At 45.0% G+C, this 27825-nt stretch overlaps 1 protein-coding gene across 1 annotated transcript in view; it reads left to right on the forward strand.

The window, feature by feature from the left end:
* Positions 1-422: 422 nt before the first annotated feature.
* LOC8023590 (glycerophosphocholine cholinephosphodiesterase ENPP6) overlaps positions 423-27825 on the forward strand; it is a 39271-nt gene continuing 11868 nt past the window's right edge. The window contains exons 1-6 of the mRNA XM_029968133.4: positions 423-1032; positions 13511-13698; positions 16707-16875; positions 16943-17052; positions 22220-22381; positions 23173-23316. Coding sequence (XP_029823993.3) covers positions 762-1032; positions 13511-13698; positions 16707-16875; positions 16943-17052; positions 22220-22381; positions 23173-23316 — 1044 coding nt within the window. The 5' untranslated portion in view covers positions 423-761. The remainder of the gene's footprint in view (positions 1033-13510; positions 13699-16706; positions 16876-16942; positions 17053-22219; positions 22382-23172; positions 23317-27825) is intronic.

Here is a 27825-nt window from a genome sequence, read left to right on the forward strand (position 1 = left end):
AGCTGTCTTTCTTATTGCTGCAGTAGTTAGCTCATATTCACTTCCTCAAAGGGAAAGGGACGAAATAAAAAAATCCCTTACCCTACAAAAAAAAGGATATGCTTTTGATTTGTTTGTTATGCAAATATTCGTTTGTATAAACGCAGACACGGTTAGGGCTGTATTTAAATCAAGCATAGGCCTTTTTTATAAAGAAAACACGCCTTTTTTTTTTTTTTTTTGTCGCGTTGACAATTTGATTTTTGATTCACAACTTTCCGCGGAAGTGGCGTCTTTTGTCTGGAAATTATCTTGGGCCGAAGGAAAAAAACAAAAACGCCAGTAGGAAGGGAAGGGAGGCAAGCTTCTTGGTGCTAGCTTGCGCGCGCTTGTGCCACGCCCACACATCTACCAATCATAAAACCCTCGAACCGGGATTGCGGAAAAGGGTGGATTGCACGTGCAAGATAAGATGATTAAGCTGCCGTCACGGGCGTCGCCTCGTCAAAACACCCTTTCTCACCCGTCCCGCCAACTCTGCGAGAGAAGGCGAGTCCCCCTCCACCTGTGGCGCGACAGTTGAAGTGCCACTCTCGGCGGAGAGAGCGCGCCGCAGCGAGGCCCCGACGCCGACGGCACACAGTGCACGACCCCTTCCCCTCGCCCCCCGAGCGCCTCCCCGCATCAGTTACCGTCGTTGAGCGCAGCCTTGGTCATCATAACGCCCCACGCGCGCGCAAGCACCCTCCGCAAGCTCAGCACCCAAGATACGCCGCAGAGAGATGCGGCGATCGACGAGCATGTCCGCCCTGCACGCCTTTCTTCTCGCGCTCGCTGCCAGCCTCGGAGGCCTGTGCGGGGCAAAGACCCTGGCGACCGGCGGGACACCGCCTCGCGTCATCTTGATCCTCGTGGACGGCGTCCGCTGGGACTACCTGGACGAGCCCCAGCTGCCAGGGTTCACGGCCCTGGCGCGGGATGGCGTCAAGGCCAAGTACGTGGTGCCCATCATGCCGGCCAACTCGTACCCCAACTGGTACTCCATCGTGACCGGTGAGTCTGTGCGAAAGCTCACGCTGCCGAACCCCGAGGTGTTCCTGGGTTCGGAGCCAACCTTGTGCCCCTTTTGATCTGTGAGTACATAACAGGGAGTTTTCGTAGATCGCGTTTCCCACTCCGCTAAGTCCTCCACATCAAGGAAGCCGCTACTGCGCCTGCGCGCCGATGGCCTCGACAGTAGAGTCCCGGGTAGCGTAGCGGGTTGCGAAAAGCCGTTGCGGGACGGCGAAAACTATCTACGAAATCTCCCTAATATACTTGCGTGCGGTCGTCTACCGTAATAGATCCCTGGCCAGCAGTGCTACCGCACTGGCTAAATAGCTCACACACAGCGGAGACGCGCTGAACGTATCGCTACGTTCTGATGCACGTTAAAAAAGAAATAAAAATTACCAGTCGTACCGCACCGGCTACATTTCTCCCCACAGCGTAAACCAATGTCGCCGTACCTCAATGGTAGACCGACCTTACGCTGACTCAACAGAAACGTCAAATGTTTTTTGTTTTGTTTTGTTTCCTTAGTGCATCTGTGCAGCCGGGTAGTTTAGCTGCGATAAAATAAATAATGAAACGCTACGAGTCGCCGCAGTTTAATATAGATCGTTGCGGAACGGTTGAAGTAATAAACAGAAAGGTTCGGTGTTGCGCATATTCTCGTTTCCCCTCTTTACGTGTAGACCCGTACATTGAAGTTGTGTTTCAGTTTTTGGCTGAATACTTTTTTTGAAGTGTATCTACGACAAATGGCGGGTAGTGCTACCTAAAAATGGAAAACACAATAAAAACATGTGCGCGCTCTTAATGCTGGAACAGTTTCGCAAATCCAAATTTGATTACAGGTTCGACCAATATGTCTACTGGATCAACATCTGAAATTTGATTCACGTTAAATCGAGAACGTGAGCTACTGCAGTGAAAATATATGATACACTAGTGCGTAAGGTTTACTTTGTGCTTGAGAAATCGCTTACTGTTGCGCTTGCTGTCGGAAAGAGGAAATTGTTGCTTCGCCGAAAGACATCGCAATTTTCTCAAGACTTCCTCGTAGCTGTACATTGTTCAGTTTTCCCAACATTATACTTCAACCGAAATGTGGAATGAAATTACCGAGTCCTTCTAGAGATAGCTTTTAAACCCTTTATGAAGAACTGTTGACTGCAGAATTAGGGTGGAAGCTCACGGCATTTTATGGGGGAATGTTTCTGATAATAGAGTATAAAAAAAAAGAAGAAAAAAAGAGGTTGACTGGTTGTCCCAGGTGCCGTGGCAGAGTACGCTGTCACGAGCAGGCCGCAGCCATTTTTAATTAAATCCCGCCATTGAGCAGACGTCTCGTCTCTGACTTCGTATCACCCTAACAATTGATATAAGCACGAACCGCCGCACTTTAAGGTTGACTTATCTAATATATATAAATAGCTGTATTTCCGCGCATCTTTAAAATTACATGCATGATTATGACCTCAGCACGACTCTTGCACAATGTTTTGCAGAGTTTACAACGGCTCCCTTCTAAATGCGCTGTCTTGGTTTTGCCAGCAGCTCAGACACAGTAACCACAAGACCGCTTGTGTTTCAATGTTCTGTTTTCACGAGCCCTAAAACAGCGGGCTGATGTCGGTTTCTGCTTTGCTCCGTGAAAAACAAAACGCTACCAAGGTTTTTAGCACGCAGACTAATGTTGCCCTACTCGCAAAACGTCGACATTTCTGGCGATGTCACACAGCTGTGTCCCAGCCCGGCACGTGTTGGGAGCTAAAAAAAATAAAAATACCGACAAGCGAAAAAACAGAATTAAAACACACAGCTGTGGGAGGTGCACGTTGCTTCAAGCTCCTCGCGCGGGCTAAGGGGTCTGTCTGGCGGAAAAACTGCGAGTGCGGAAAGTCTACGTACCTTTGCCCCTCTCCCCGTACCTACCCGTCTCGCCACAAAAAAAAAAAAAAAAAAAAGCGTACAAACTTAGATATGTTTTGGTTCTCTTTTCGCTCTTCGCGTTTATTTGGCACAGCTTCTGGCAATTTGCATGTGTTGCACTGTGCTGGCGAAAAGGCCGGCAAGTTTTCCGTTTGCCATTCCAACTTCGTATCGGTTGCAGTTCACGGAACCATCGCTGAAAGCAGGCACGGCAGGGCGCAAAAACCAGTTCGAAAGAACGTCTCTTATTGAGAAACTTTGGTCGCGACATCGTTTGCGTGTGTCGTGTGGCCTTGACTCAAAGAGGAATTCTTCTTTGCTCCCTGCGATGCTACCGAAGGACTTCGTTCTCTTGTTTGTGCTGCTATACCCCATTTCATTATAACTTGGCGAACTGTGGAGGCTACGGCCCCCGCAACCCAATCAGAGCATCGGAGCGAGGCACGTGACACCACGACACGGGCGCGTTTGTGTTGGCCATGGAGGGTTGTCGCGTGCATTGCTCCGACGCTCTTATTCGGTCGAGAGGGCCGCAGCCTTCACAGTTCGCCAAGTAATCGTGAACCGGAGTAGAGGGCGCGACATTTGCGAGTATAAAATAAAACGTCCATGAAGTTTCCTCAGACACGGGGGGGGGGGGGGGGGGGGGGGGGGGGGGTTGTGCGCGGGCGCGGTGTAATTTGTTTTGCTACGCTTGCTTCCTCAAGCAAGTACGTGCATGTTTTTTTTTGTTTTTTTTTTTCTCCGGTCATAAGCCTTCGTGCTGATAAATATGAGCACGTGATCCATTTCGCGAGTTTCTTTAAATATTTCCTGTGGACAAAAGTGAGAGATGTGTTTTTCTCTCGCATATGAATATTCCTAACGGTACGATCGGGGCAAGAAAAAAATTTAGAAAGAAAATGCGACAAAATGCTGGCAACTTCAGAGATCACGACTTGTGCAAAGTCGACGACACCTAGTGAGTATAGGAACATAAAGCTGTCACTTGAAGTTCGCTTTCCAGCTTCCACGAGTGGATCAAATATTAACGACTGGCGCTGTTAACACAAAGCTGCGAAAGTAAGTTACAAAGCACGTGCTTAAAGTTCTCCATAAGCAGCAAAGCTTAGCTCTTTTTTTTATTTTTTTTATTTAGGATAATTCCGGCCAAGATACCGGACACGTTAGACAGCACTCACCCTGCAGTCAAAAACCAAGTCAAAATTGCGTTTTTATTTTCAAACAAATTGTTAAATAAAAAAAAAATTATTCACTAAAGAGTTACAAAGTGAAACAAAACCGGGTGATGAAATTCCCTGGTAATAAAGGGTTAGTTAGCGATCAAAAAATAGTCCAGCATTTAATCTCAATCAGATGAACATTATTGTAAGTAAAGAATAATTAGGTTACACAAAGTAAAGAAGCAAATGTGGTGCAAGCATGATAAAAAAAAAGAATATAAAACCATATGAGAAACAGCAAAATAGCAATGTATACAATTCTGATTCTACATAAAGAGGCCGAAAAACCTATCGATAAAAATACGTTTTACCGGGTGTTTCTACGTCTGATCGTAGGTTTACTGTCCGGGTCATATTTTTGATATTTCTGTACTAAATGTATATGAAAGCCATGTTCTTGGTAGGAACATTCAGCTATATGTTAACTCTGTAGCTAGAATTTTCCCGGAGATAGAAAATTGGGAAGCTCGAGGCCTGGACACTACCGAGATTTCACTATGGTAATTCGCATAGCCGAAATTGTCACACCAAATGCTGGCATGTAAATAAAAAATATTTCATTTATTTTATAGGCAATATACAACGTGCACACCAATTATAAAAAATTGCAGTTATATATTTCTATGCAAAACAAATTACGAAACAAACAAAAAAAAACACGTTTTGGAGACACTTTTACAAATTATTTACCAACAAACACCTTGATACGAAATCTCGCCATATGTATAAAAATGTGCGCCTTGAAATGCAACTTACGAATATGTAAAAATATTTGCGTAACCTCATTAGAGTATTGTGAATCATTCCGAAACAAGGAAGTAGTATCGGAGGGGGGGCAGCTATCTTGGTGTTCCACATTGCGAGGTGGAAAACAAACATCGGCTGACCATTTCAAAGTATCGACGTGTAACGTAACGTAAAAGGAATACAGATAGAAGTTGATAAGCAATAAAACGTTTTCTTGCTGTTTTAGTTTCACCACGCTAACTAGACATTTGGAGCCTGCAGAGAGGCATTCAGAAACTCTCACATTATCATTTAGAGAGAACATGCCAAAGAAGACTTCTCTCGCTTTGTTTACACAGTGACTGACCTTCCTTGTGTGTGCGCTTGAGTTTTAAGGCAATCTTCCATTCATATACTGTTCGAAACTGCCGGCAGCACTGGCGTCTACCGACAATTCTTAGGAATTAAGGGGGGGGGGGGGGGGGGGTTACCCTAAGGGGCAACACAAGGAAACGGAAAGAACAAAACTTAAGACAACATAACTTTCTGAGAAGTGAACGCACACAAACCAGCTGGCTAGGAAATATAATCTGGTACACCCTGAGATTAGGAAGTTGGTCGGTTCTGATAGTCTTGACAGAGATTATCTTTGCGGATGCTCGTTGCCGGAAGCTTGTCTTGTGTAGTAGGAGTCCAGCCTGTCAAGCTACATCTTGTCAGATCTTTGCGACGTCATGTTCTTTTTTCTAGGTCTTTTTTTTGTTTTGATGTGGTCGAACAAACTCCGCTGTTCTTGAAGTTTTGTATTCTGTTGTCTGTTTCTTCTTTTTTTTTTTATTCTTCCTTGTCCCAATCTTTTAAGTTATGACGACTTTCCACGCCCTGGAATAGAGCAGCACCGTTGTACAGACTTTGCCGGTTCTAGAGAAGATCTCTTTGGAGTCGACATCGCGCGGCAAAGCCCCCATAGCTAAGACAAGCTAGCTCTATTTCAGTGAAGGTGTGTTGTCGCTTCGCTCAATTGCAAGTTATGTGCTACGCAATACTTCGCCACCACAAGCTAGTTGAAGATACTGCAAGAGGTTAAGGAGAGTTAAAGGGAAGCTACGGAGCTTCTTGAAAAAAATGAGTTAGAAGTGAATTTTTACCCCATGAACCCAAATACCCAAGCCATTTGCTGCGCATGTATTGTTAAACGCTAGAAAACGCGAAAGAGAGTCGCTGTACGTGACGTCCTTGACGGGTCTTTTGGCTGCCCAAGGCTAGGGAGGCGGGGCTTCAGCCCAGGGCCGTAACCAGGGGGGGGGGGGGGGGGGGGGGGGATAGGGGGTTCTGACCCCCCCCCCCCCCCGAAATTTTTTTCTGGGTACGGCCCTGGTCGGTGCACAGGCAGCCAGCCGATTTTAATCTCCACCTCTGCGCAAGCGCAGTGGCGCCGGTCGGCTAGCGGGTACCAAACCGGGACCGGTTCTCCGGTTTGCTGTAACTCTCCATTGTATGCCACCGATGCACATGATTCGTAGGCGAAAATAAGACAACAGACACTTTCAAAATGGCCGCCGTTGTCCCCGAAAACCGCCCCCGAAATTTTTTTCTGGGTACGGCCCTGCTTCAGCCCCATTGTGAAATTACTCTTATGGCTTTCCGGCGCGTCGCATTGAAATTTAATTGTTATATCTGTTATTCTAACGGCCAAATGAACACAATTCAAGTGTTTCTTCTCAGATGCGGAACCGCCCCATCTTCCTTTTAAAGAAATAATAAAAGATTGAGCTTATATATCTATATATATATATATATATATTGACGTGCAGTTTTACCACTTCTAGAGAAATAACTTACGTTACTGACTTAATAACAAAACTATAATAATGCTAAGCAAATATTTTTATATATTCGTAAGCTTAATTTCAAGGCGCGCGTTTTTATATATTTAGCGAGGTTTTGTATAAAGCTTTTTACCAGTAAGTGAACGTATTTCTAAAACGTGTTTTCCACGTATTCGTAGTTTTCTTTTTATAAAAATATATAATTGGAATAATTAATATTTGGTGTCCATGATGTAAATTATCTCTAAAATAAATTAAAATAAATTAACTACGTGTCTGCTTTTGGCTGACATTGGCGGCTATGCAAGTTACCATATTGAAATCTCGGCAATATCCACGCCCCGGGCTTCTAAATTTTACATCCTTGGGAAACGTTTAGCTAATGCATTCACATGCCCCTAAACGTCCCCCTCACAAGAACAAAGCTTTCAGATATATTTATTGCAGAAATGTAAAAAATATGACCCCGGCTGTCATTATACGATCCGACGTAAGTACAGCCTACAGTAAAAAGATAAAAAGGAAGAAAAAATGAATTAAGCGCAAAGAAGGCAGTTACTGTTTATGCATGTGAGGGAGGATAGTGGGTGTGTAAAAAGGACGAGTATGTTTGTTGACGATTGATGCTGTGTGTGTGTGTACGCGGGTTGCTATTTTGGATGGCATGGCAGTTTGTCTTTTCGGAAGGGAGTTCCATATTTTGCGATGTAAGTGAATGTAAACCCGTCATTGTTATTTCTCATGCATGGTATAAGATAGCGACACTTCAGAATAAGAGCTAAAATGATGCATGGCGTTTTGATGCGTAAATTTAATCGATGAACATGTTGCCTGGTCCTTGAAGAAACTTAAATTGTAAAGCTGTATTGTATTCTGATAAATTGCTAAAATGTTTAGAAACGAGTGTGCAGATCGATCTAGCGCATTTGCGCCCTCAGATAAGATTCTCTAAATAATGTACATTTTATACTTCTATAAACAAATGCGAACCTAAAGCATTTTTAGTATATTGCACCATACTTTCGAAATGCACACTGCGCTTATAACAACGATGTTGTATATGACGATCTGTGGAACACCTTCAAACGCTGTGATCATAGGAGTGTAGCTTCGGCACTAGTAATATCTGAAGGTGAACTTGAACATTCCAGAGATTGCAGGCCTCCCCCCAGCTCTTCTTTTGCTTTTTTTAAAGATTATTGGGGCAGAAGTTGAGGGGCAAGTCAAGAGCTTAAACTTAGGATGAACCTCTTGTGAGACTGCTCAGCGATATCCTGCGACATATGTACCACTTCTCTTTCGCGGATATCTTTGTAGATAGAGATAAGGCAGGTTAGCACGTGGCGTCCGAATGCCCTTGGGAATTCCGATGAATGGAGTAATGTTCTTTTTTTTTCAGGGAGCAAGCAAAAAACCCAAATAAATGTTTTTTTTTTATACAAAAAAGGTTCGTTTTGACATAGAACCACATCCTGCTCAAACGAAGTGCTAAAATTTGCTCTCTCTACATCGCTGTCCTGGTTGGGGAGTTTTCCAGCGATCCTGAAGCTGCTAAGTTAAGGGAGGCTCGGCAGTTTAAAGGAGAAGAGAGCTATTGACCGCGAGAATTATTGACGCCAGTCCTAAGTGTTTCATGCCTGGCATTTCACGTCAAAGATTGGACCCGCTGCTCGTGATGGTTGTAAAATGTTGTTTTGAAAAAGCCGCCTAGGTTGAATTATGCGCGTAACCGACACCATGCTATGAAGGCACGTGCTCTCAGCCACGAAACCGTCAGGCGTTTCGTTTTTTGTACAAAGTAAAATCCTAATTTATTTTCGAAGAAAACCTGATTTCTACACGAGCATTTTTTTTTGCCATAAAGAAACCTTCAGCGACGCTTATGCCACTTGCGTCGCCAACAGTGCTAATCATTGAACACGAGTCTCGTACGATATAATTGACTGTCGTATTCTGCATCTCATAAACAAGTCTACTTTGTGGTTGAATCGAGGCTAAAAAAAAAATTACAACGAGAACGGAAGAATGGAGCATATCCCTTCTTGCCGTTTTAGCATCCGTCCCAAGAAAAAAAATCACATATTTTCACTAAAATGTTTATTTTGTGACCGTTGTTACATTGACTTCCCGTAGCTCTCTTCTGTCGTATACCACCCTGTTAATTTCCGCGTATGATTATATCAATGATTAGGACTTGCATTCGGCTCCTCGGACAAGGGATGACTGCCCCTCTAAAACGCCTGTGCTTCTGGGTGTTCTCTCGAATAGTCGAACATTCCTTAATTATGTTCTCTGCAAGCGTGATTAACGATGAGCGTCTCGTTGAAAAACATTAGACGGTTTCTTTATGCCCGTAATTAAGGCAAGAGCGTACTTAACGACACGAAAATATTCTACAAAAAAAAAAAAAAAACTGAACTCTTTTTTTTTTGGCGTGACAATGATTTTCAGACGACGTTCCGTAAAATTCCTTGCTCTCCGTTTATATTTACTACCGACTGGATACTAAGGCTACCCCCTTTGTCGGCACCAAACCAATTGCTCTTTCGCGTCATCTGACTGTTGCTCAAGGGGGCAGATGCGCAAGGAGTGCACCTCGACTCTGTGGACGAGGGAAATTCCGTGCTTGCTACGGACGGCTCGTATCTCTGGACTCTGTCCTCCAGGCAGATAGAAGGTTGAACGAAGAGCTGTAACATATCAATGTGAATGAATACCAACGGCTGATTAGGTGTCAAAAGTTCCAGAAATCTCCGTTTAAAGTTTGTGGGTTACATCATTGTTAGAGATGCACACAAGTCCTTTGGTTGCGACGTACTTCTTGAGGGGAACCCAGCGTTTGTTTGTTTTATTTCGACACAGTTAGAATACGATGATATGATGCACGTACAAAATAAATTTATCTCTAGGACTCACAGATACGGTAGGAGTCCAGGAAGGACGAGTACAGTTTGCTCACCTTCGCCGAAAGCCCGTTCCTTTCACTGAGGAGTGGGGTAGAAAAAAATCATCTGTATTTTCAAATCAATTAAATTTTTTTTTCATTTATGGGATATGAAAAAAAAACTGATTTAATTGATTTGAAAGAAAAAACACATCATGATTCTTAGAAAATAGTGATTCTTTATCTACATCAAGTGCACTTGATGTAGTTTTAAACATAAAAAATTGAGTGATAAATTTGTCCGATCACAGAAACTAATACGGAAGAAAGAATAATACTACAAATTTAAATTTCTGAAGAACTGTTTCAATGACAGCATGGTGTCCGTTACATGTATAACGACATACAAAATATTTCTTGCTACTTTAAGTTAGTGAAAAAGGTTTATTAGATTTTCTTTCGCATCCTCATTTGTTTGCGACAGGCTCTGACCTTGTTTCTTTTATTTTCTTTTGCATTTCGATTTGCTTGTAACGGAAAAAGACGTCAATGGCGAATTAAGTGAAAGGTGAAGAGAAAGCCCGCTTTGGTTTGCTAAGAAAAGCGCTGCATATTTTTCGTTCTCAGCGTACCATAACTCTTCTTTGCTTTATGATTATTTGATTTAAATTAAGAACATATTCACATAAAGAAAAGCAAATAATAAACAAACAAACAAAAAAACATTATAATATATATATTCTTTTTTTCCGAGAAGGTGTGATTTTTTATTATTTAAAGAAAACTAGCGGGATTTAAGTCACGATACAAATTATGATATCAGTAACGATTTAACTCATATTGATTTTTATTCTCCATTTTGTTGCTAAGGGGTCGCGTAGATTCAGGACCAGGCTCGCTGTTCATGATTCCACTATCGAATGGTCTGTTTTTTTAGGGCTATAAGTGATAAAGGGAATGCAGAGCGGAAGTTTGTCTTCTTTTTTTGCAGGACTTTTAGTGACGTCAGAACGCCCAGCTATGAATGGCTCTGATTGAAGTATAGTGGGTAGACTTCAAGGCAGCTTGCTTTGAGATCTACCCACTAAGGTAGGCGCGCCCGCTCGATGCGTATGAGTCAATTCGAAAGTGACAATTTTCTTACTCTTGTTGTTTCCCGAATATAAAAATAACTTGTTAAAGAAGGTAACTTTTATATTCCATAGGAAGCTCCGAAAGAGCGCAAACACCACGTGACTATATGGCCGGTCACGTGAATGATAAGTGCTACTTTTCCGTGGGCTCCTGCGGGCGCCAACTGTTAATTCGTTTCGCACCGTAAATACGAGTAGCTCTAATTTTTTTTTTCCTCGTTAATTCATTTTTTTTTCTTTTTTTTTCCATGTGGTTTCTATAAATATTTTTACCCTTTGCATATTTACTTGAATTAAGAGATACAATCGTACCAACTCAAAAGACAGCAAACAAAAAAAATCCCTCAAGTACTTGTTGTTTTTGTTATTTCTTTTAATTGTGATTTAAGACCTGTATCCTAATAGTATTGCCAGTTTTTACTGAATAGACAGCTAGTAAACCGTGTTCTTTTACGCTTTGAGTGGCAGGTTACGCCAGATGTAGGGTCAAGAAAAGGTGCACACATCATTCTTTTACATCTGGATTGTACAGCAGTGCAGAATGGAGAGGAAAACAAAAATACAGCCAAGTGTCTCTGCTTGCATAAACAGTCAACTTCACAGTTATTTTTGTCTTTTTTTTTTTCTTTTTTCTTTTGAGGGGGGGGGGGGGTAGTTTGCCTTTTTTTTTTAGTTCCGGATCCTCTTACAAACCCAAACTACATTCGTGAACTTGAAACGTTTTTTTTTTTCCTTCTTGTAATCCATTCTTAAACCTTTTTTCTCGTGTCTTGAATCCTCCTTTTCTTACCTGTGGAAGTCTTGAGCCCTATTCAGGTGGTTCAAAGTACTCACAGGAAGGCACCCTCTTTTCCCATATTTAAAATACTCACACCCTTCTCACCCGCACCCCCAGCATAAGGGTAGGCAAGTTCGTGGAAATGAAACATAAATTATAATAAATAGGCACGGAACGTTTCTTTTTCCCAATGATGTGAGACAAGCTTGAATTACTGTTACGTGAGTTTTTTTTTTTTTCAATCATTATGTACGTATGTAAAAACGCAGAACTTCGGAAAAAAAAAAATCGGCGATTACAACAACAAACTTGATCCATGTAACACAGCTTGCGGGAGCCCTTTTTTTCTTCACATGACCGCCATTGCATTTGAGCATTTACGTCTTGTTTGGAAATTGTCCCAAAAACTAATAGTTTATTCCTGTATTATTGCTTGGTTCAGCGTTAAAAAACGAAAACAACACGCAGACTGCTTTTCTTTCAAGTTATATTTAATGCTGCGTATCGTTTGCTGCGTACAAAAGACGTTGGCGAAAAGCACATTTCCGTATATGCTGCATTACCTGTAGAACTTTTGCATGAAAGGCACTTTCAAAACGCTCGCTGCCGTGCCTCTGCAGGCACAGCAGGGCATTTGGAAAATGAAAAATGCGCCAACACCCTCTACACTAACTTTTAATGGAAATGCAATCAAAGTACAGGCACGTGTGCGCACCTTCTTCCTGTATAACCGTCCGTGCGCATGGCGTATGCTTCGCTGGCGTTTCGGGGTGACGAACCGCCTCGTACTGGGTTGCAAACATCGCACGCTGGGCTGGTACTTTTGTAAACATTGCAATGGCGTATCCAGGCAGAAGCTGGGGGAGGGGAGGAGAGGAGAGCGCGCACGGAATCGTGAGAACACCGAGAACTGGTGGCAATGTTTTTGGGTAGAGACGCAAAGCTAGTTGTGTAGGTCTCCACTGAACTCTTCGAACGTATTTAAACGCCGGGCGCAGGAAGTACGCGTTCTAACGCGATCGAAAAATGCAGTAGAGACACAGGCATCGTCTGTTTCAATTGCACTGCTTGGACGCGTTCGAACCTCAAAGGTCGGACGCCGGTGTTCCGGGTTTGACGAGTGCAGTGAAAACAAAGGCAGCTTGCTTTTGGTATACCCGCTAATCATTCCAACCAGAGCTCGGTGTTCTGGCGTTCTTTCGTGCTCTCGTTTCCTCCTCTCCCTCAATAAACTATTTTCAAAAATCTTCGCATGCTACGCAGCGCGCGTTGAATTATATGACTTATTTGATCATCGAGTGGAATGGCATGGTTTCGAGTTTGATTGACCCGTTCACGGAGTAGCGCATCTCAGCACTGCTTAAAAATAAAATCGGAACGCGCTCGCACTGCACCCATTTGTCTTCGCGAGAGCTCCCGTCGAAACACGGGCCTTCGGTCGCGGTACGGACCTGCGTACCGTCCCAGAGTGCACCATGAATCCTCCCGGTTCACGGATCATTTAAGAAGCCCATCGAGGAGAAGTTGGAGAGCGATGCAAGCACTGTATTCGGGCGTGACGCTAAGTCGTGAAGTGAGGTTGGAAAATCAAAAACCAAGACTGTGGCTGTGGGGTACCCAAGATGTTTTGGACGGCACTACGCAACAAAATCGTTTTTTTTTTCTTTTTTTAATGTCATAGTATTATTGAGAGAATGAGAAGAGGGGCGTGTCTTTCGAGTGCATCAAACACTCGTTGCTTTGCGCTCTGCCTGTGCGTGCACGCTCGACGCTCGAGAGACGCCGAGTTCGAAGGAAGGAAGTTGATCATGGAGGAGGGACAACTGAAAAACCTCTTATGGACTTCTCACTTTCTCAATGTGCAGCGACCATGGATTAAGAATGTACCCGTATAGTTAATTTATTATTGCTACACAAATAACAAGATATGTTTACTGTACTTTTTATCAAATTCCGAAATAACAAAATAATTTTTTTTTCAGGTTTGTACGGGGAAAGTCACGGGTTCGTCCAGAACTACATGTACGACGAAAAGTACGACGACTACTTCGAGATGGCTCCGAACCCGAACGCCTCGCACGCTCATTGGTGGAACCACGCCGAGCCGATCTGGGTGACGGCGGAAAAAAACGGACTACGCACGGCCATGTACTGGTGGGACGGATGTCAGGTGCTGACCCAGATGCCTATTCTGTCTCTTCATCAATCGCTTGCATCTGAACGGATGTCGAGAAACATATTCGTCGAGTTACACCTGTGGGATTTTTTTTTACCAGGCTTGCTCGTTTTAACGCAATCAGAGACTCGATGGCTGGCAACTTCTGTGCCACCGGCCGATTGCTGTATACCGAACAAGAAAGAAAAAAAAAAAGTTTCCAGAACGCAGAAAGCAAAATAATCATTAGCATGTCCGTTTTTTTTGTTTTTTTTTTTGTTTTTCTTTGGTCTTGGGTATTCCTTCATGAACCAATGTCATCTAATCTGCCTTATGTCTTTTCCTTCAAAGTTATGTAAAAATTAACAGCGAGCTTTACCTTTAAGGTCTTGCAATGCATGAAATGCAATATTTAAAAAGTGGTGATTTTGATCTGTTCAGAAGACTGTATACAGTCCTCTAATTGCATAGGTGACGTGGCATCAATACGCAAATGCACAGCAGGAGCAAGGTTACCAGTGTGATTAGGTGCCAGCGCGAGTTTTCCGTCTCTCGTCATAGCACCATGGCCTCGTACCTGTTGAACAAGTGGTATACCCTTAGCGCACTGCTACGCTTCCCACTTGCTCAAAGTATTTCTAAAAAAATTATTGATCTAGTGGTTTTGCATGACGCTCAGCAAGTTTCTAATTGAAACCATATATCCAATTTTACTAATTAAAAGTTGATTAACAAATTTTACCCTATTAGCCAACAGAACACTATGATTAGCCCCATGTGCCATGTTCCCCTGGCCGTATAAATCACGGCACAAACAGACAGCATAAATGTAGCTTTCACGGCTTTAAAAAAAATAGTGTCATCCTTAGAAAAAAACACTGCAAACCCCGTGTTTCGCCAAACACTGACAAAAATGAATAAATTAGTGTATTCCAGGTAAAAAGATGATTTTCTAGCGACCGCAGTACTCGTGGTGCCGGACGTCACAAAATGCGCGAAAGTTAAGTCCGCCAATTATCTGAAAATTACTAATAAACTTTTTGAATAGTGAAAATAGACATATGGTTCGAACTAGAAACTTGCTGAGCTTCACCAAAAGCCACTAAATAAGTCATTTTCAGAAGAAAAACTATGAGTGCGTGAGCAGTGCCTTGTACCACTAGCATCGCACCACTCTTGGAGCAGGTACAAGGCTAGCGGTTGCGGTAAGTCGCCCACGCGATTTTTCCGTCCCTTATGAGAGCTCCAGCCTTTGACCTGCTCTACTAGTGGTAACTTCAGCGCGCTACTACGCTTCTTACGTGCTCAGTCTTTCTGAAAATTACGGAGTTAGTGGTGTTCGACGACGCTATCAAGTTTATAATTAGAACCATGTTTATTTTCATTAACTAAAATGTTAATTAGTCATTTTCTGACGTCCGCCACCACGAGTAATGCGTTCCCAAGGAATGACCCTTTAACCTCGGATACACTAATTTAAGGAATTTTTGTCAGTCTTCGCTGAAACACCCGGTATATAAAAAGTAAGACCAAGTAACGTGGGGTCACCTGTTAAGCCTTCCCACCCTCCCTCCTAACTAATGGTGACCGTCTGGCTATGACAAACACGTTAGTATTTCCTCTCTATCAAGCCTTCGCTCTCATGTAGGGTCACATGATGTCAATTTTCCTGCTAAATTTAGCGGGAAAACTGCATCAGGAAGTTTTCGTAGGCCGCGTTTCCCGCTTTGCTAAGCCCTTCGTAACGAAGAGGCTGCTAGTGCGCCTGCACGGGCCCATGGCCTTGGCTGTAGAGTTCTGGGTATCGTAGCGGGTTGCGGAGATCTACGAAAACTCCTATTTAATGTATAGCTGACGTGATGTCAGGTTACGTGACATAAATTTCCCCGCCAAATTTAGCGGGGAAATTGAATTAGTGTCAGGTCATGTTACGTCAATTTTGTCTCTGCATTTAGCGGGGAAACTGAATTGGTCTGTAGCTCCCTTGACGTGAGGTCACGTGACATGAAATTTTCTGCTAAATTTAGCGGGGAAGCTGAACTTGCGTATAGGTCACGTGACATGAATTTTATCGTTAAATTTAGCACGATATGTACAGGAAGACGGACGGACGGAAGTTTTCCGTTATTCGTTATTTTTGTGACGCTACCGCGGCTCTCAGTGAAACCCAGAGCAGGATTGGAATCAATATTAAGCATACAAAGAAGAAAACCATGAGCATACCAAATGCGGTATTAAAGGAAATGTGTCGTTAAGTGCAGTAGCCAAAACGTTCCATTAATAAAGAGTTACAGTATCATGTCTAAGTAAACATCAATATTCTCGACAAAACGTCGGCTTGGGCGAGTTGGTTATTAATGTCTCAAAATAACAGTGAAAGTATGGAGTTACCCACAAACACACGTCAGCACCGGTCGCAAATACAATCACACTTGGTCAAACACTCACAGCAGGCAAAACGCTCACGCAGCGCTGACTCACAACTCAGTCTATATTTGCACTTCTTTCTCTCCTACGCCTTTTCGAAACATTCGGGAAATTCTGATTCTTTTTCTTTAACGACCCATGAAATGACAATCCTGTACGTTTATCGCTTGCAGAAGCGGTCGCCAACAGACTAGAGAAATAGTGAAAGCGGGACATATTGCCAGGTATGACGATAAATGTGTTAGCACTCCAACACTCGCTCTATCAGGAAAAAATTAGCTTATCTTTCTACTACATGATAAACGGACATGATCGTCATTTCATGGACGTCGAAGAAAAAGAATCCAATTTTCACGAATGTATAGAAAAGGCGTAGAAGAAACAGAAGTGCAAATATTGATTGAGTCGTGAGTCAGCGCTGCGTGAGTGTTTTGCCTGCTGTGATTGTGTCACTAAGTGTAATTGTTTTTGTGACCGGTGCTGACGTGTGTTTGTGGATAACTCCATACTTGCGCTGTTATTTTGAGACTCAATATTCTGTTTCAAACTGTGCGTTTTGACGAGCCGCTAACTGTTGTGTGTTTTCTTCCGACCAGGTGGAAATATTTGGGACAAAGCCGACGTTTTGCTTGCCATACAAAGGTTATTGGGGATGGGATAATGTCACAAAGGACACGCAAGAAGCTCTTTCCAAGGTCCTGAGTGAGTTTGAAGCCGACAAACTGAATTTCGCCCTGGTCTACTTCGAAGCTGTCGATGCCAGAGGTAAGCCAGTCTCAGCTTACCAGGATGGTCATCCGCTGAGCTTTGAAACTCGTCACGTGCCCATCAGGTCACCAAGCTGGGCCGGACTCACCAGAGCGTCGACAGGCGCTCCAAGATGCGGATGCTGTCGTCAAGCACCTCCTGGACGATATTAACCGTAGAAAAATGCACGACCAGGTAAGTGATCGAAAAATATATGTATAAAAAAATATTATCAAAATTTGTTTTGCTTTTGGATGAAAACAATCAGCTCCCTGAATGTAGATTTTAGAATAACGTACAAATCGAAGTAAAACTATACAGATCTTGGTTAAGACTTAAAGGGATACTACAACAAAATTTCGGAGCTTATTTTTTGGTGTATACGTGGTTAAAGCAGTAGTATCACATCGAACACACCAATGTCTTTTTAAAAAAGACACGAAAAGGAGTTTTAAAACAAATTGAACGATTAGCAAAGAACAGCTGGTCGATGTCGCTGAAGCCTCGTTTGTATTGCCCGTCTGTGAAACTTGACAGGTAGTGACGATAACTGTCTCACTTAGAGCTATACATGTTTTGAACCTGACGTCATTCCGACAGCTCTACGGCCAGCACAAGAGAAGAGTGGAGGTAGGAGCTCCCCACTCAACAAGACTATCTTTTGTGTGTCCTAGGCGTCGCTATTCTCAATCTACAAGATTATAGAAGATTACCCCCCCCCCCCCCCCCTCACAATTCACACAAAAGCAGCTTTGTAGTTAGTTGCGGTGACCCGTTCTCTGGCGTGCTTCGACTAGGGAGCCTTCATGTGCGCTGTGATGCCACCCTTTCTAATACCGCTCGCCGTCAAACCAGCAGCCATTTTGGTTATCGGCGATAATCCGTGGGACTTATAGCCCTCCCGGAAGCAAGCACCTTATCTCACAAGTTCGGAGCAGCGTTGTGGAACCCACGGAGAGAGGATTAGCATTTTCCCCTTGGATGGGAGGACCGATGGACACAATGGCCACTTTCCGGCGCACGGGGAAACAATGAGAGGAAAAAAATGGCGTTGGAAGAGGGCGTGGGAAAGGGAAACAGGCAGTCGGCATCACTCTATGTGAAGCGCACATGAAGGCACCCTAACTTCGACCGCTTCGGTGGCTGCAGCGGCTAGGGCATCCGACGACGTCAGCCTCGCTGCAGCTTGTTCACCCCGAGGCAGACTACGCCACGATTGCGCCGGATGTGACCTGCTCTCCGCTGGCTGCTCTCCAAGCGCTTGTCAGAGTGGGCCTTTTTTACCGAAAAATATAGCCATCAGGCTCAAAATACAAACGTGCGATTGTCATTTACGGATATTGTGGATCATAGGGATACTTCAACGAAATTTGAAATATGCCCGTTGTGCTCAGAAATAGGCCAAATATGATCCAAAATATCCGTAAATGACAATCGCACGTTCGTATTTTGAGCTTGATGATTACTTTTTGTTATAAACTGCCCACTATGACAGGCGCTCGGAGAGCAGCCAGCGGAGAGCACGTTACATCCGGCGCAATCCTGACGTAGTTCATCTCGGGATAAGCAAAGCTGCGGCGAGGCTGACGTCGTCAGGATGCCCTAGCCGTTCCAGCCACCGAAGCGGTCGAAGGACGCCAGCGATTGGGCCGCTGCAACTAACCGCGAAGCTGCTTTTGTGTGAATTTCGAGGGACGGGTTAATCTTCTATTTTCTTGTAGAGGGAGAATAGCGACGTTTGGGGAAACACAAAAGAGAGTCCCGTTGATTGGAGAGTTCCTCCAACCTCTCTTCTTTTGTGATGGCCGTAGAGCTGTCGGGATGACGTCAGGTTCAAAGAATATATATTTCTAGGTGAAACAGTTATCATAAAATATCCAAAACGGGCATTACACACGAGGCTTTAGCGACATCTACCGGGATCTCTTTGCTATTCGTTTAATTCGCTTTAAAATTCCTTTTCGTGTCTTTTTTAACAAGATATTGGTGTGTCCTATGTGATACTGGTTCTTTGAACACGTATAAACTGAAAATAAGAGCCGACATTTCGATGCAGTAGGTATTCCTTTAAGGTATTGCAAGATGTTTTAGTTTGTATACAGATAAGTTCATATAAATAAAAATAATATGAACACTATTCGGAGCGCAAGTTCGTCTGCTTCTTTTGCAGGGGTGGTGATGACGTCATAACACCGAGCTCTGATTGGATCTGATTGAAGGATAATGGCTGTCAAGGCATGCTTTCGTTCAGCTCAAACCACTATCCTTCAATCGGAGCCAATCAGAGCTTCGCGTTCTGACGTCACCATAACCCCCGCTAAAGAGGCAGACGAACTTGCGCTCCGCATACGATAATCACGCACAAAAAGTTCAGGACCGCAGAGTGTTTACTGTGCGTGATGTATTTAGTGAGTGATGGCAAAGACACAACGCTGATGAGCAACGTGAGGATGCACCTTTTGGTGCTGCTTGATTGGTTCTATGCGAACAGGAAGTCGTCTGCTTCTTGCGCAGGAGTGGCAGTGACGTCAGAAAGACACCGAGCTCTTATTGTGTGATAGAAAAAAAATGGTGAGTAGACCTCAAGGCATCTAGTAGTGAGGTCTACCCACTATTTTTTTCAGTCAGCCAATAAGAGCTCGGCGTCTTTCTGACGCCACCGCCACTCCTCAGCAAGAAGCAGACGACTTAGTCTCCGCATAGGACGGTAGCGTCGACATCTGTCGAACTTTGAGTGAGACGGCCCGTACGAAAATGTCAGATACAGGCCGGAATGAAAAATGCCGGTTCCGCCTGGACCCGAAATTGGGGCACCAGTTTGTATCCAGCCTGGAACCGCCCAGTTCCAACCGGTGCCCCAATTTCAGACCCAGGTGGTACGCCGCCGGTATTCCCGCTGCGCTCACCACTGGACCCTACAAAAGTATTTCGTGCGATGCCCTTCGTCGTCGCGATTTCAGACTCAGGCGGAAGAGCCTGGGTCTGAAATCGCGACGATCTCTCGCTTGTAACGTCTAAGGGCATCGCGCGAAATACTTTTGTAGGGTCCAGTGATGAGCGCAGCGGGATTTCAGGAGGCGCACACGGTCGTTCGGGCGTCGTCACCAAACATGGTGCACAAAACACACAGATAGCACGCACAACCACAGTATCCAGTGTTCTGCGCATCGGGTAGTTCTGACGGGCAAGCGGTATCCGAGTTGTCCTAGTATTGTCACCAAGCACACCAGCGCCAAGCGCATCTGCAGATGCCGAGCCAAAGTGCAATGGGTCGGCAGCTTCATACTATACGAAGATCCAAAGCCGAGGTCAGTGGGTATCCAACCAGGGCAGCGATGGGCGCGTCAGTATCCGTGCGCCCGCAGCGTGAACGTCGACGCCGGGCGAGCGCCGGCCGACACTCCGACGAGAGCGAAGAACCTAAAACTCTCGAGAGCGCTGGCGCCGACTACAACAGACAAAGCGAGGCGCGCGCGCGGAGAATGCCCGCTCGCAGCGCCTGCGTAGCGGATGCGCATGCCCCTAACACGTGACCTTCGAGAGACCTCAAGAATTTCCCGCCAATCCCCCCCTCCCCCACCTCCCCCACCTCCCCCACTTCCTCCAGTCGCGCATGTGAGCGCCCGCTCTCTGGGGGCAGACCCAGCGGCGTACCAACTTGTTTTTGAGTGGAGGGAGGCAAAACAAACCCCTCCCCCAGGGCGGGGGCGGTGCCCTTGGTACCCCTTGGGTGCCGCCGGCCAGTGTTTGCCCTGCCCAGTGGCAGCTGTTTCAAGGGAGGGGGGGGTGCAAACCACATGTCTTGCCCCCCCCCCCCTCTGAGAACTGGGGGGCGTGCCTCACATGCCCCCCCCCCCCCCCCCCCCAGTCGGTACGCCCATGAGCGGACCCTACTGGAATTAAGGGAAACAGATCGGATCCACCCATCACCGCGCGGTTCCAGTGCACTGCGTCTCGCTAGATCCGACTGGTTACATTCAGAACCGCGCGGATCTGAACTGTCCACAAGTTTAGAACCGCGCGAATTCGAAGTGGAACCGCTCCGATCTGACATTGTCGTACAAGGGAGTGTAACTGCTAGCTAATTATCGGTTCTTAAAATGTGTGGCGTATTTCCTTATACGTGCAGTTCCCGAGAAGAAAGAATCGCGTTTCTCGGCCCAGATAAATAAATTATGCATCGCAGATAGCTCTAAGTATGTGAACTTAGGGGGTAGCGAAGGAACGCGAAAGTTTGACAACATGACGTTGCCTGGATGAAAGATAATTGAAATAACCGCAATTTGTCTATGAGCCGACGTCCACCTGAACCTAATATCGTGCAGACAAGAAATTATATTTTGAACGCTCGTGGGATTTATATCAGTGAGAAATGGTCTCAGCAAGAAAGATATTGCTTGCTTTCTTTCTGCCAAGTTCATTTAACTGCTACAGGCGCCCGAAATGCCATCTTTTTGTATTGACTAAATTGGGTTCAGGTAAACTTTAGAACGTACAAAAGTCTATTTTAGAGCGCAGCTCTTAGGTGCCTACTTCCGGTTTCAGTTTCGTCGGCGTCGCCGTCGTTGACGGCGTAACTGCGACCCCCCCCCCCGAGGACCTCGGGAGGATCTCGCGTGTCCTTCGGGAGAACCTCGGGTACCTTCGGTGACCTCGGGAAGGGGATGAGGGTCACGTGACCCCCCCCCCCCCCGTTACCGGCTTAAGCGGCGTCGGCGTAACCGCGACCCCCCCCCCCCCCCCCCCCCCCCCCCCCCGAGGACGCCGTGAGGGCCTCAGGTTCCTTCGGGAAGACCACGGGAAAACTTCGGATTCCTTCGGGGGACCTCGGGTACCTTCAGTGACCTCCGGGAGGGTCACTTTAACCCCCCCCCCCCCCCCCCCCCCGAGGTCCCATGACCCCCCCCTCAGTACCCTTCCCTGCTCCTCTTCAAGAGCTGCGCTCTAATTCGGCGTTACAGGGAGTTGTAAACGGCTTTCACTTTTTTGTAGGCTTGTTTGTACGTTCGCACAAAAATTTCTCGATTATTATTTTACCTAGGTAACGTCATGTTTCAAACTTCTGTATTCTATCTTAACCGCGAGCGTCACATCCTCACGGAGCGGCATTCTGCTATGCATAGTTTACACGGGCCAAGAACACCGTTCTCTTTTCTCGGGAACTCCCTGTACTTCGAACTGTTGGTCCTGTTAAACAAACGCCTTTTTATGTTAATATTTGCCCCAAATTAGCGTACGCTCGACGGCTTTGGATAAGACTAATTCCGTAGATCGAGCTTTGTAACCATAATGTCTTTATTCAGTCTACTTTGGATATCGGCAGGTTTCATCTCTAAACTCATGGGTTACCCTTTTTTCGCAGGTGAGCGTTGTGGTTGTCTCCGACCACGGAATGGCCGACACGGCAGATAAGAAGGTGACTGTGATTGATATAGAACCTTTGCTGGACTACAACGACATTCAAGTCATGCTGGATGGAGGTTCATTTAGCATGCTGAGACCGTATCCTGACAAGATTGAGAAGGTTTGTGCCATCAGACACTTGGGGTCCGCTCAGTGGCTGAAATTCATGGAGCGAATACGGGGAAAACGACCGACTAACTTCGGCCAGCGGCACGTTGGCTTTACGCGCGGCGCAGCAGGCACTGTTGTGACGTCACGCCTATGGTGACCGCCGCCGAAGGAGGGAAAGGGGGAGTTTCAATTTGATCTAGGATTGTTCCGGCATGTGGTCGTGTAGTCACTATGGCGTGATGCGTCTAAAAGACCCCATGCTAGCAGCAGGACTGCACTGGATACATTTCTAATCTACAATGGAGCCGCCGGACGCGCATTTGGGTTGACTATCTTCCCGCTGTTTAAAACAAATGTACAATGGAATTTACCGCAACCGGACGGAATCCGTCGTTTCTTTCGCTCCGTGGAGTCTAGTCTTGATGCCGGAGCACTCGGGGATAACATGTTGTTAATGATGCTCATTATTCTCTAAAACTAATAGTTATTACCTTATGTGTAATGCTCAATAGTTTGTTAGTCTCTAAAGCTGGCAATTATTGCTATACGTGTATAAGCATAGAGATTATATGACCCCACAAAAAGAGCTTGACATGATAAAATAATAGTTATGAATTTTTTGCGTCCTACTTAAAAAACTAGCAGAACAAAAATAAAAACGTCAAAAGATGACAATAATAGTCAACTACCCGTTTATTTTAACAAATTTGTCTCTTTTCTAACAATGGCTGGGAACTGTGGCAGGTCTTTGTGACGGAACTTACATTGCCTTCTGGTGCCATCCTATTCGATTGCTTGCAGGTGTACAACGATCTAACGAATGCAAACATCAAGGGCCTGCATGTGTACAAAAGGGAAGGATTGCCCGATCTGTTCCACCTGAAGCACACGTATCTGACGCAGCCACTTGTTCTCACTGCAGATCCTGGTTACTACATAAAGAAGGTGAGAAATAATAAATAATTTTAGGCAGGTCTAATCGGCATCCGAACTTGTGCTATTACACCGATTAGATGTAGCCATTTAAATTATTTAATAGAGGTAATACCAAGCTTATGGAGACGACCGAAAGCGGGCGCACACGATTTTTCTGGATTGATCTCCCGATGGAAGAGCTGTTAAATACTGTAAACAGGCTCATACTGTACTAAACAGAAGTTCTTCGCCTATCATCTTTGTCACAAAAAAATCTAAAGGAATGCCGCCCATCTTGAAGAAAAAAAAAAAAAAAAAAAAACTCGTGTTGCCCCATGCTAAAAATATGACCACTCAGCTCCAACGCAACCTGCATGCCGTATCTTGGACTCTAGACGCGACCTTCCCTTGCCAACGTCAAGCGGTTCTTAGGCACGCACTGCGTGATAAGATAGTAGCTCTGTGTGCACATCAAGAGAGGGCAACGTTTTCCTAGATTGGCAGACAAACATAACGCTACGATGGGATGGGCGGTCTGCTGACTGCCGCCACAATTCGAGCTAGGAGCGATTGTACGAGTTGGGAGAGGATGCAGCGGAAAGAAAGCATGCTCTGGAATTGGCTTAGCGCCTGCTCTCCTCAAGTTATAGAAATCCCAGCAATCCCAGCACCCCCCCCCCCCCCCCCCCCGGGCTGATTGAAGGAAAAGAATTCTTTATCAAGGATTTCTGCAAAAAATATTTCACAACTTATACTTCATATCAGGCAGTGATCTGAAGCTCACTTCAGTGTGGCGGCCAGATAACCCACTCGCGAAAGGTCGACGAACAACGTAAGGCCTGGAAAGGGGGGGGGGGGGGGTTCAAAAGATTTTAAAAAGTAGGAGCTAGGGACTTTGTGCTCTATGTGTTTTGTAAACTCGCAGTTTCCCAGTGACATCCTTAGCTTTGATTTGTGTAAAGGGCTATATTATTTAAAAAGCGTAACCAGACACCGACAAGGAGTATAGAGATACTGCTATTAAAGAAAACTAAGATGTTTGAAATATACCACATTCTAATTTGAGTGTATTTGAAGTACAGTTCATAATTGTAAGTACCCAAAAAAATAGACCGAAAATACACACTTCTTTTAGAGCGCAGCTCTTAGGGGCCCGTTTCCGGCTTGAGCGGCGTCGCCGTCGCCGTCGCCGTCGCCGTCGCCGTCGGCGTCGCCGTCGGCGTAACCGCGCGGTGCATCATGGGAAATGTCCCATAATGCACCGCGCGAGCCCCCCACCGGGGTCACGTGACCTCATGGGGGTCACGTGACCCCCCGAGGTCACGTGACCCCCCGGTCACGTGATTCCCCTGAGGTCACGTGAGCCCCTCCTCGAGGTCACGTGACCCCCGCCGATGTCGCGTGACCCCCGATGACGTCATCGTCACTGATGACGTCACCGGCATCCACATCGTCATCGTCATCATCACTGATGACGTCACCGGCATCCACATCGTCATCGTCATCATCACTGATGACGTCACCGGCATCCGCATCGTCATCGTCATCATCACTGATGACGTCACCGGCATCCACATCGTCATCGTCATCATCACTGATGACGTCACCGGCATCCACATCGTCATCGTCATCATCACTGATGACGTCACCGGCATCCACATCGTCATCGTCATCATCACTGATGACGTCACCGGCATCCGCATCGTCATCGTCATCATCACTGATGACGTCACCGGCATCCACATCGTCATCGTCATCATCACTGATGACGTCACCGGCATCCACATCGTCATCGTCATCAACACTGATGACGTCACCAGCATCCACATCATCATCGTCATCATCACTGATGACGTCACCGGCATCCGCATCGTCATCGTCATCATCACTGATGACGTTACCGACATCCGCATTGTCATCGTCATCATCACTGATGACGTCATCAGTGACATCACTGATGTCGTCACCGGCATCCGCATCGTCATCGTCATCATCACTGATGACGTCATTAGCGACGTCACTGATGACGTCACCGACATTCGCATCGTCATCGTCATCATCACTGGTGAAGTCATCAGTGACGTCACTAATGACGTCATCGGTACCCGCATCGTCATCGTCACTGATGACGTCATCAGTGACGTCAGTGATGACATCGGCATTGGGGTCACGTGACCCCCAAGGTCACGTGACCCCCCCCTGGTTAGTTTAAGCCCCCCCCCAGTGCCCTTGCCTCCTCCTCCTCAAGAGCTGCGCTCTAATTCGGCGTTACAGGGAGTTGTAAGCGGCTTTCATTTTTTTTTTTGTTTTACTTAGTACTAAAATAAATTTCTGGAAATCTTCTTAAAATACCTTTATTTAAGCTACATTTGAAGTTCCCTTCATGCGTTCTGAAATATGTAAATACTAAATTAGCCGTCACAAAATACCTTTCACATAGATTTTTTAAAATATTTATTTATATGATGCGAAATATACTCCAACCCTAATAAAAATGCAGGGATCAAAAATATGTGCAGAATAATCTTAAAATCCTGGAAATCGTAAATACTGTTGTGTTATACTCTAAGTATCTTTTGATTGCAATTCTTGGGTAGTTTGACTTAAAACTACCAAAGTACTGAAAAGCTCGCCTATCAGAACTTCACTTTAAGCAGATTGTGGAGTACACTGAAGTGCCTAAATACAACATTTTATTAGTTTGTCAATTGAGTAGTGCAGCATCGCACTGATAAATCAGCAGCTTATGTTATTGTTACCTTTTTTCTATCAAGAACATACCTGATGAGTTTTTTGCACACCAATTACAAACGGGGTTCGGGAACTACAACCACAACACTTGCTGATGCTGAAAAGCTTCAGCGAGTGCTGTGAGCAGATATGTTTGGCGTGGTTGTGTTAGCACAATGTTAGTTCACTGAATGTGTATACTCACCATTGTACGTGATATGAGTAATGACTTTAATATAGTGACGTTAATGCGATATTAAATAGTCAACTAGTAAAGAAAAGAAAAATAACTATTTTAAATTCAAGAAACTGCCTTGATTCGCTACGCCCTGAGTGGTGCTATGCAGAGAAGCAATAACTTTTTTTTCTATGAGCCGTTTTTGTGGAGATTGTTTTAGGGACTGCGACGAATTATTATTAGTTGTACCAACGCTTTTTAGTAAGAGATATCGTCCACGAACTTCAAAACTTTGTTTCCCCTTTGACAGACTCCCCAGGAGAAGATCGAATACTTGGAACCTTAATAAGTGCAGAAGTAGTCACCGGTTTAATGATTACCTTCAATAAGTAGGCTATATAAGGCTCTAGAGCAGTCAACGGGACTGCGATTCAGGTGTTCAGTGCGTCATGGTGTTTGTGTTCGTTTCTAATGTGTAGTTGCGGGATGTACCTCTGTATTCATCCGAGGGGTGAACCGAGCCCCTGAAAGCAGCCGTTGTATCCATCGGAGGGGGAACCTAATCCCCGAGACTCGTATTTGTTTTCATCGGGAGGGGAAAACTCTAATCCCCCTCTCGTGGCTTCCACAGTGCTAAGTCAAAATCGAAAGATAAAGCAAGTATGTACAGGAAGGCAAGACCCTCCTCGCTATTGGCCTTGACGTCACGGAAACGATGGGACGCTATTGGATGTGGAGGTGGGGGAGGGATATATGATTCCCTTTGAGGGGCATTTTCCGCTACCTTCTTGACCTGTAACTCACTTTAGCAGTGCCTTCAAATACCACAGGGACACTATTTACTAACAAAATAAAAAAATAACAAAGAAATGTGTGTAGCCCGTGTTTAATACACAAATGGCATCTGAGGGGGAAGGAATTATATTTTGGGCCTATTTTGAATGTGGACAAGATGCCTATTTTAAATGTGGACAAGATAATACAGAATGAATACAAAATTAATATTCATATTCAATGTATTTCAACTTCCTTTCAAGTACGGCCTCTTTTTGCTAAGGGTGCGCTAACTTACAACTGAACTTTATTTCCGTAGTCACCTCGTACCGGTGTCAACAAAAACAAGCCAATGAATAAACACAGACACACACCGTTAAGGCTTTACATCACTACACGGCAGCAACACAAACTGCTCTCCTTTGCTCGAGAAACCGTAGTTCTTTATTCGACAATGGCACAGAGGGAGTGCTCTCGCACTGCAGCCCCAATCTACCAATTTCTCGGTCGTATCTGTCGGGCAATATTGTCTCTGCTTTTGTTTAGTATACGTTAGTCAGTAAAGAAGCCACTAATGTTTCCTTTTCTCTTGAGCCTTACCAGTCACAAAGTTGCTCTCAAAAAGACCTCCAGTGATTCTTTTTTCCGGCGTGTGCATCGTGTTCGTCCATATGACCCTCTATTTGTACTCACCCTTTCTTTAAACATCGGAAACGCGTCCGTCAACCACTTGGCGCAAGGTCATCAATTTGTTTGTTTTTACTTTACGTCAGTGTTCTGTTGCTTCCGTTGGGAGGACATCAATACGATTATGCAAATAGTGTAATATTTGCTGCAGAGAAGGCTTTTAATATGGC

Source organism: Ixodes scapularis, unplaced genomic scaffold, assembly GCF_016920785.2.
Source record: "Ixodes scapularis isolate PalLabHiFi unplaced genomic scaffold, ASM1692078v2 PGA_scaffold0__279_contigs__length_252992795, whole genome shotgun sequence".
In the NCBI taxonomy this organism is placed as follows: Eukaryota; Metazoa; Arthropoda; class Arachnida; order Ixodida; family Ixodidae; genus Ixodes; species Ixodes scapularis.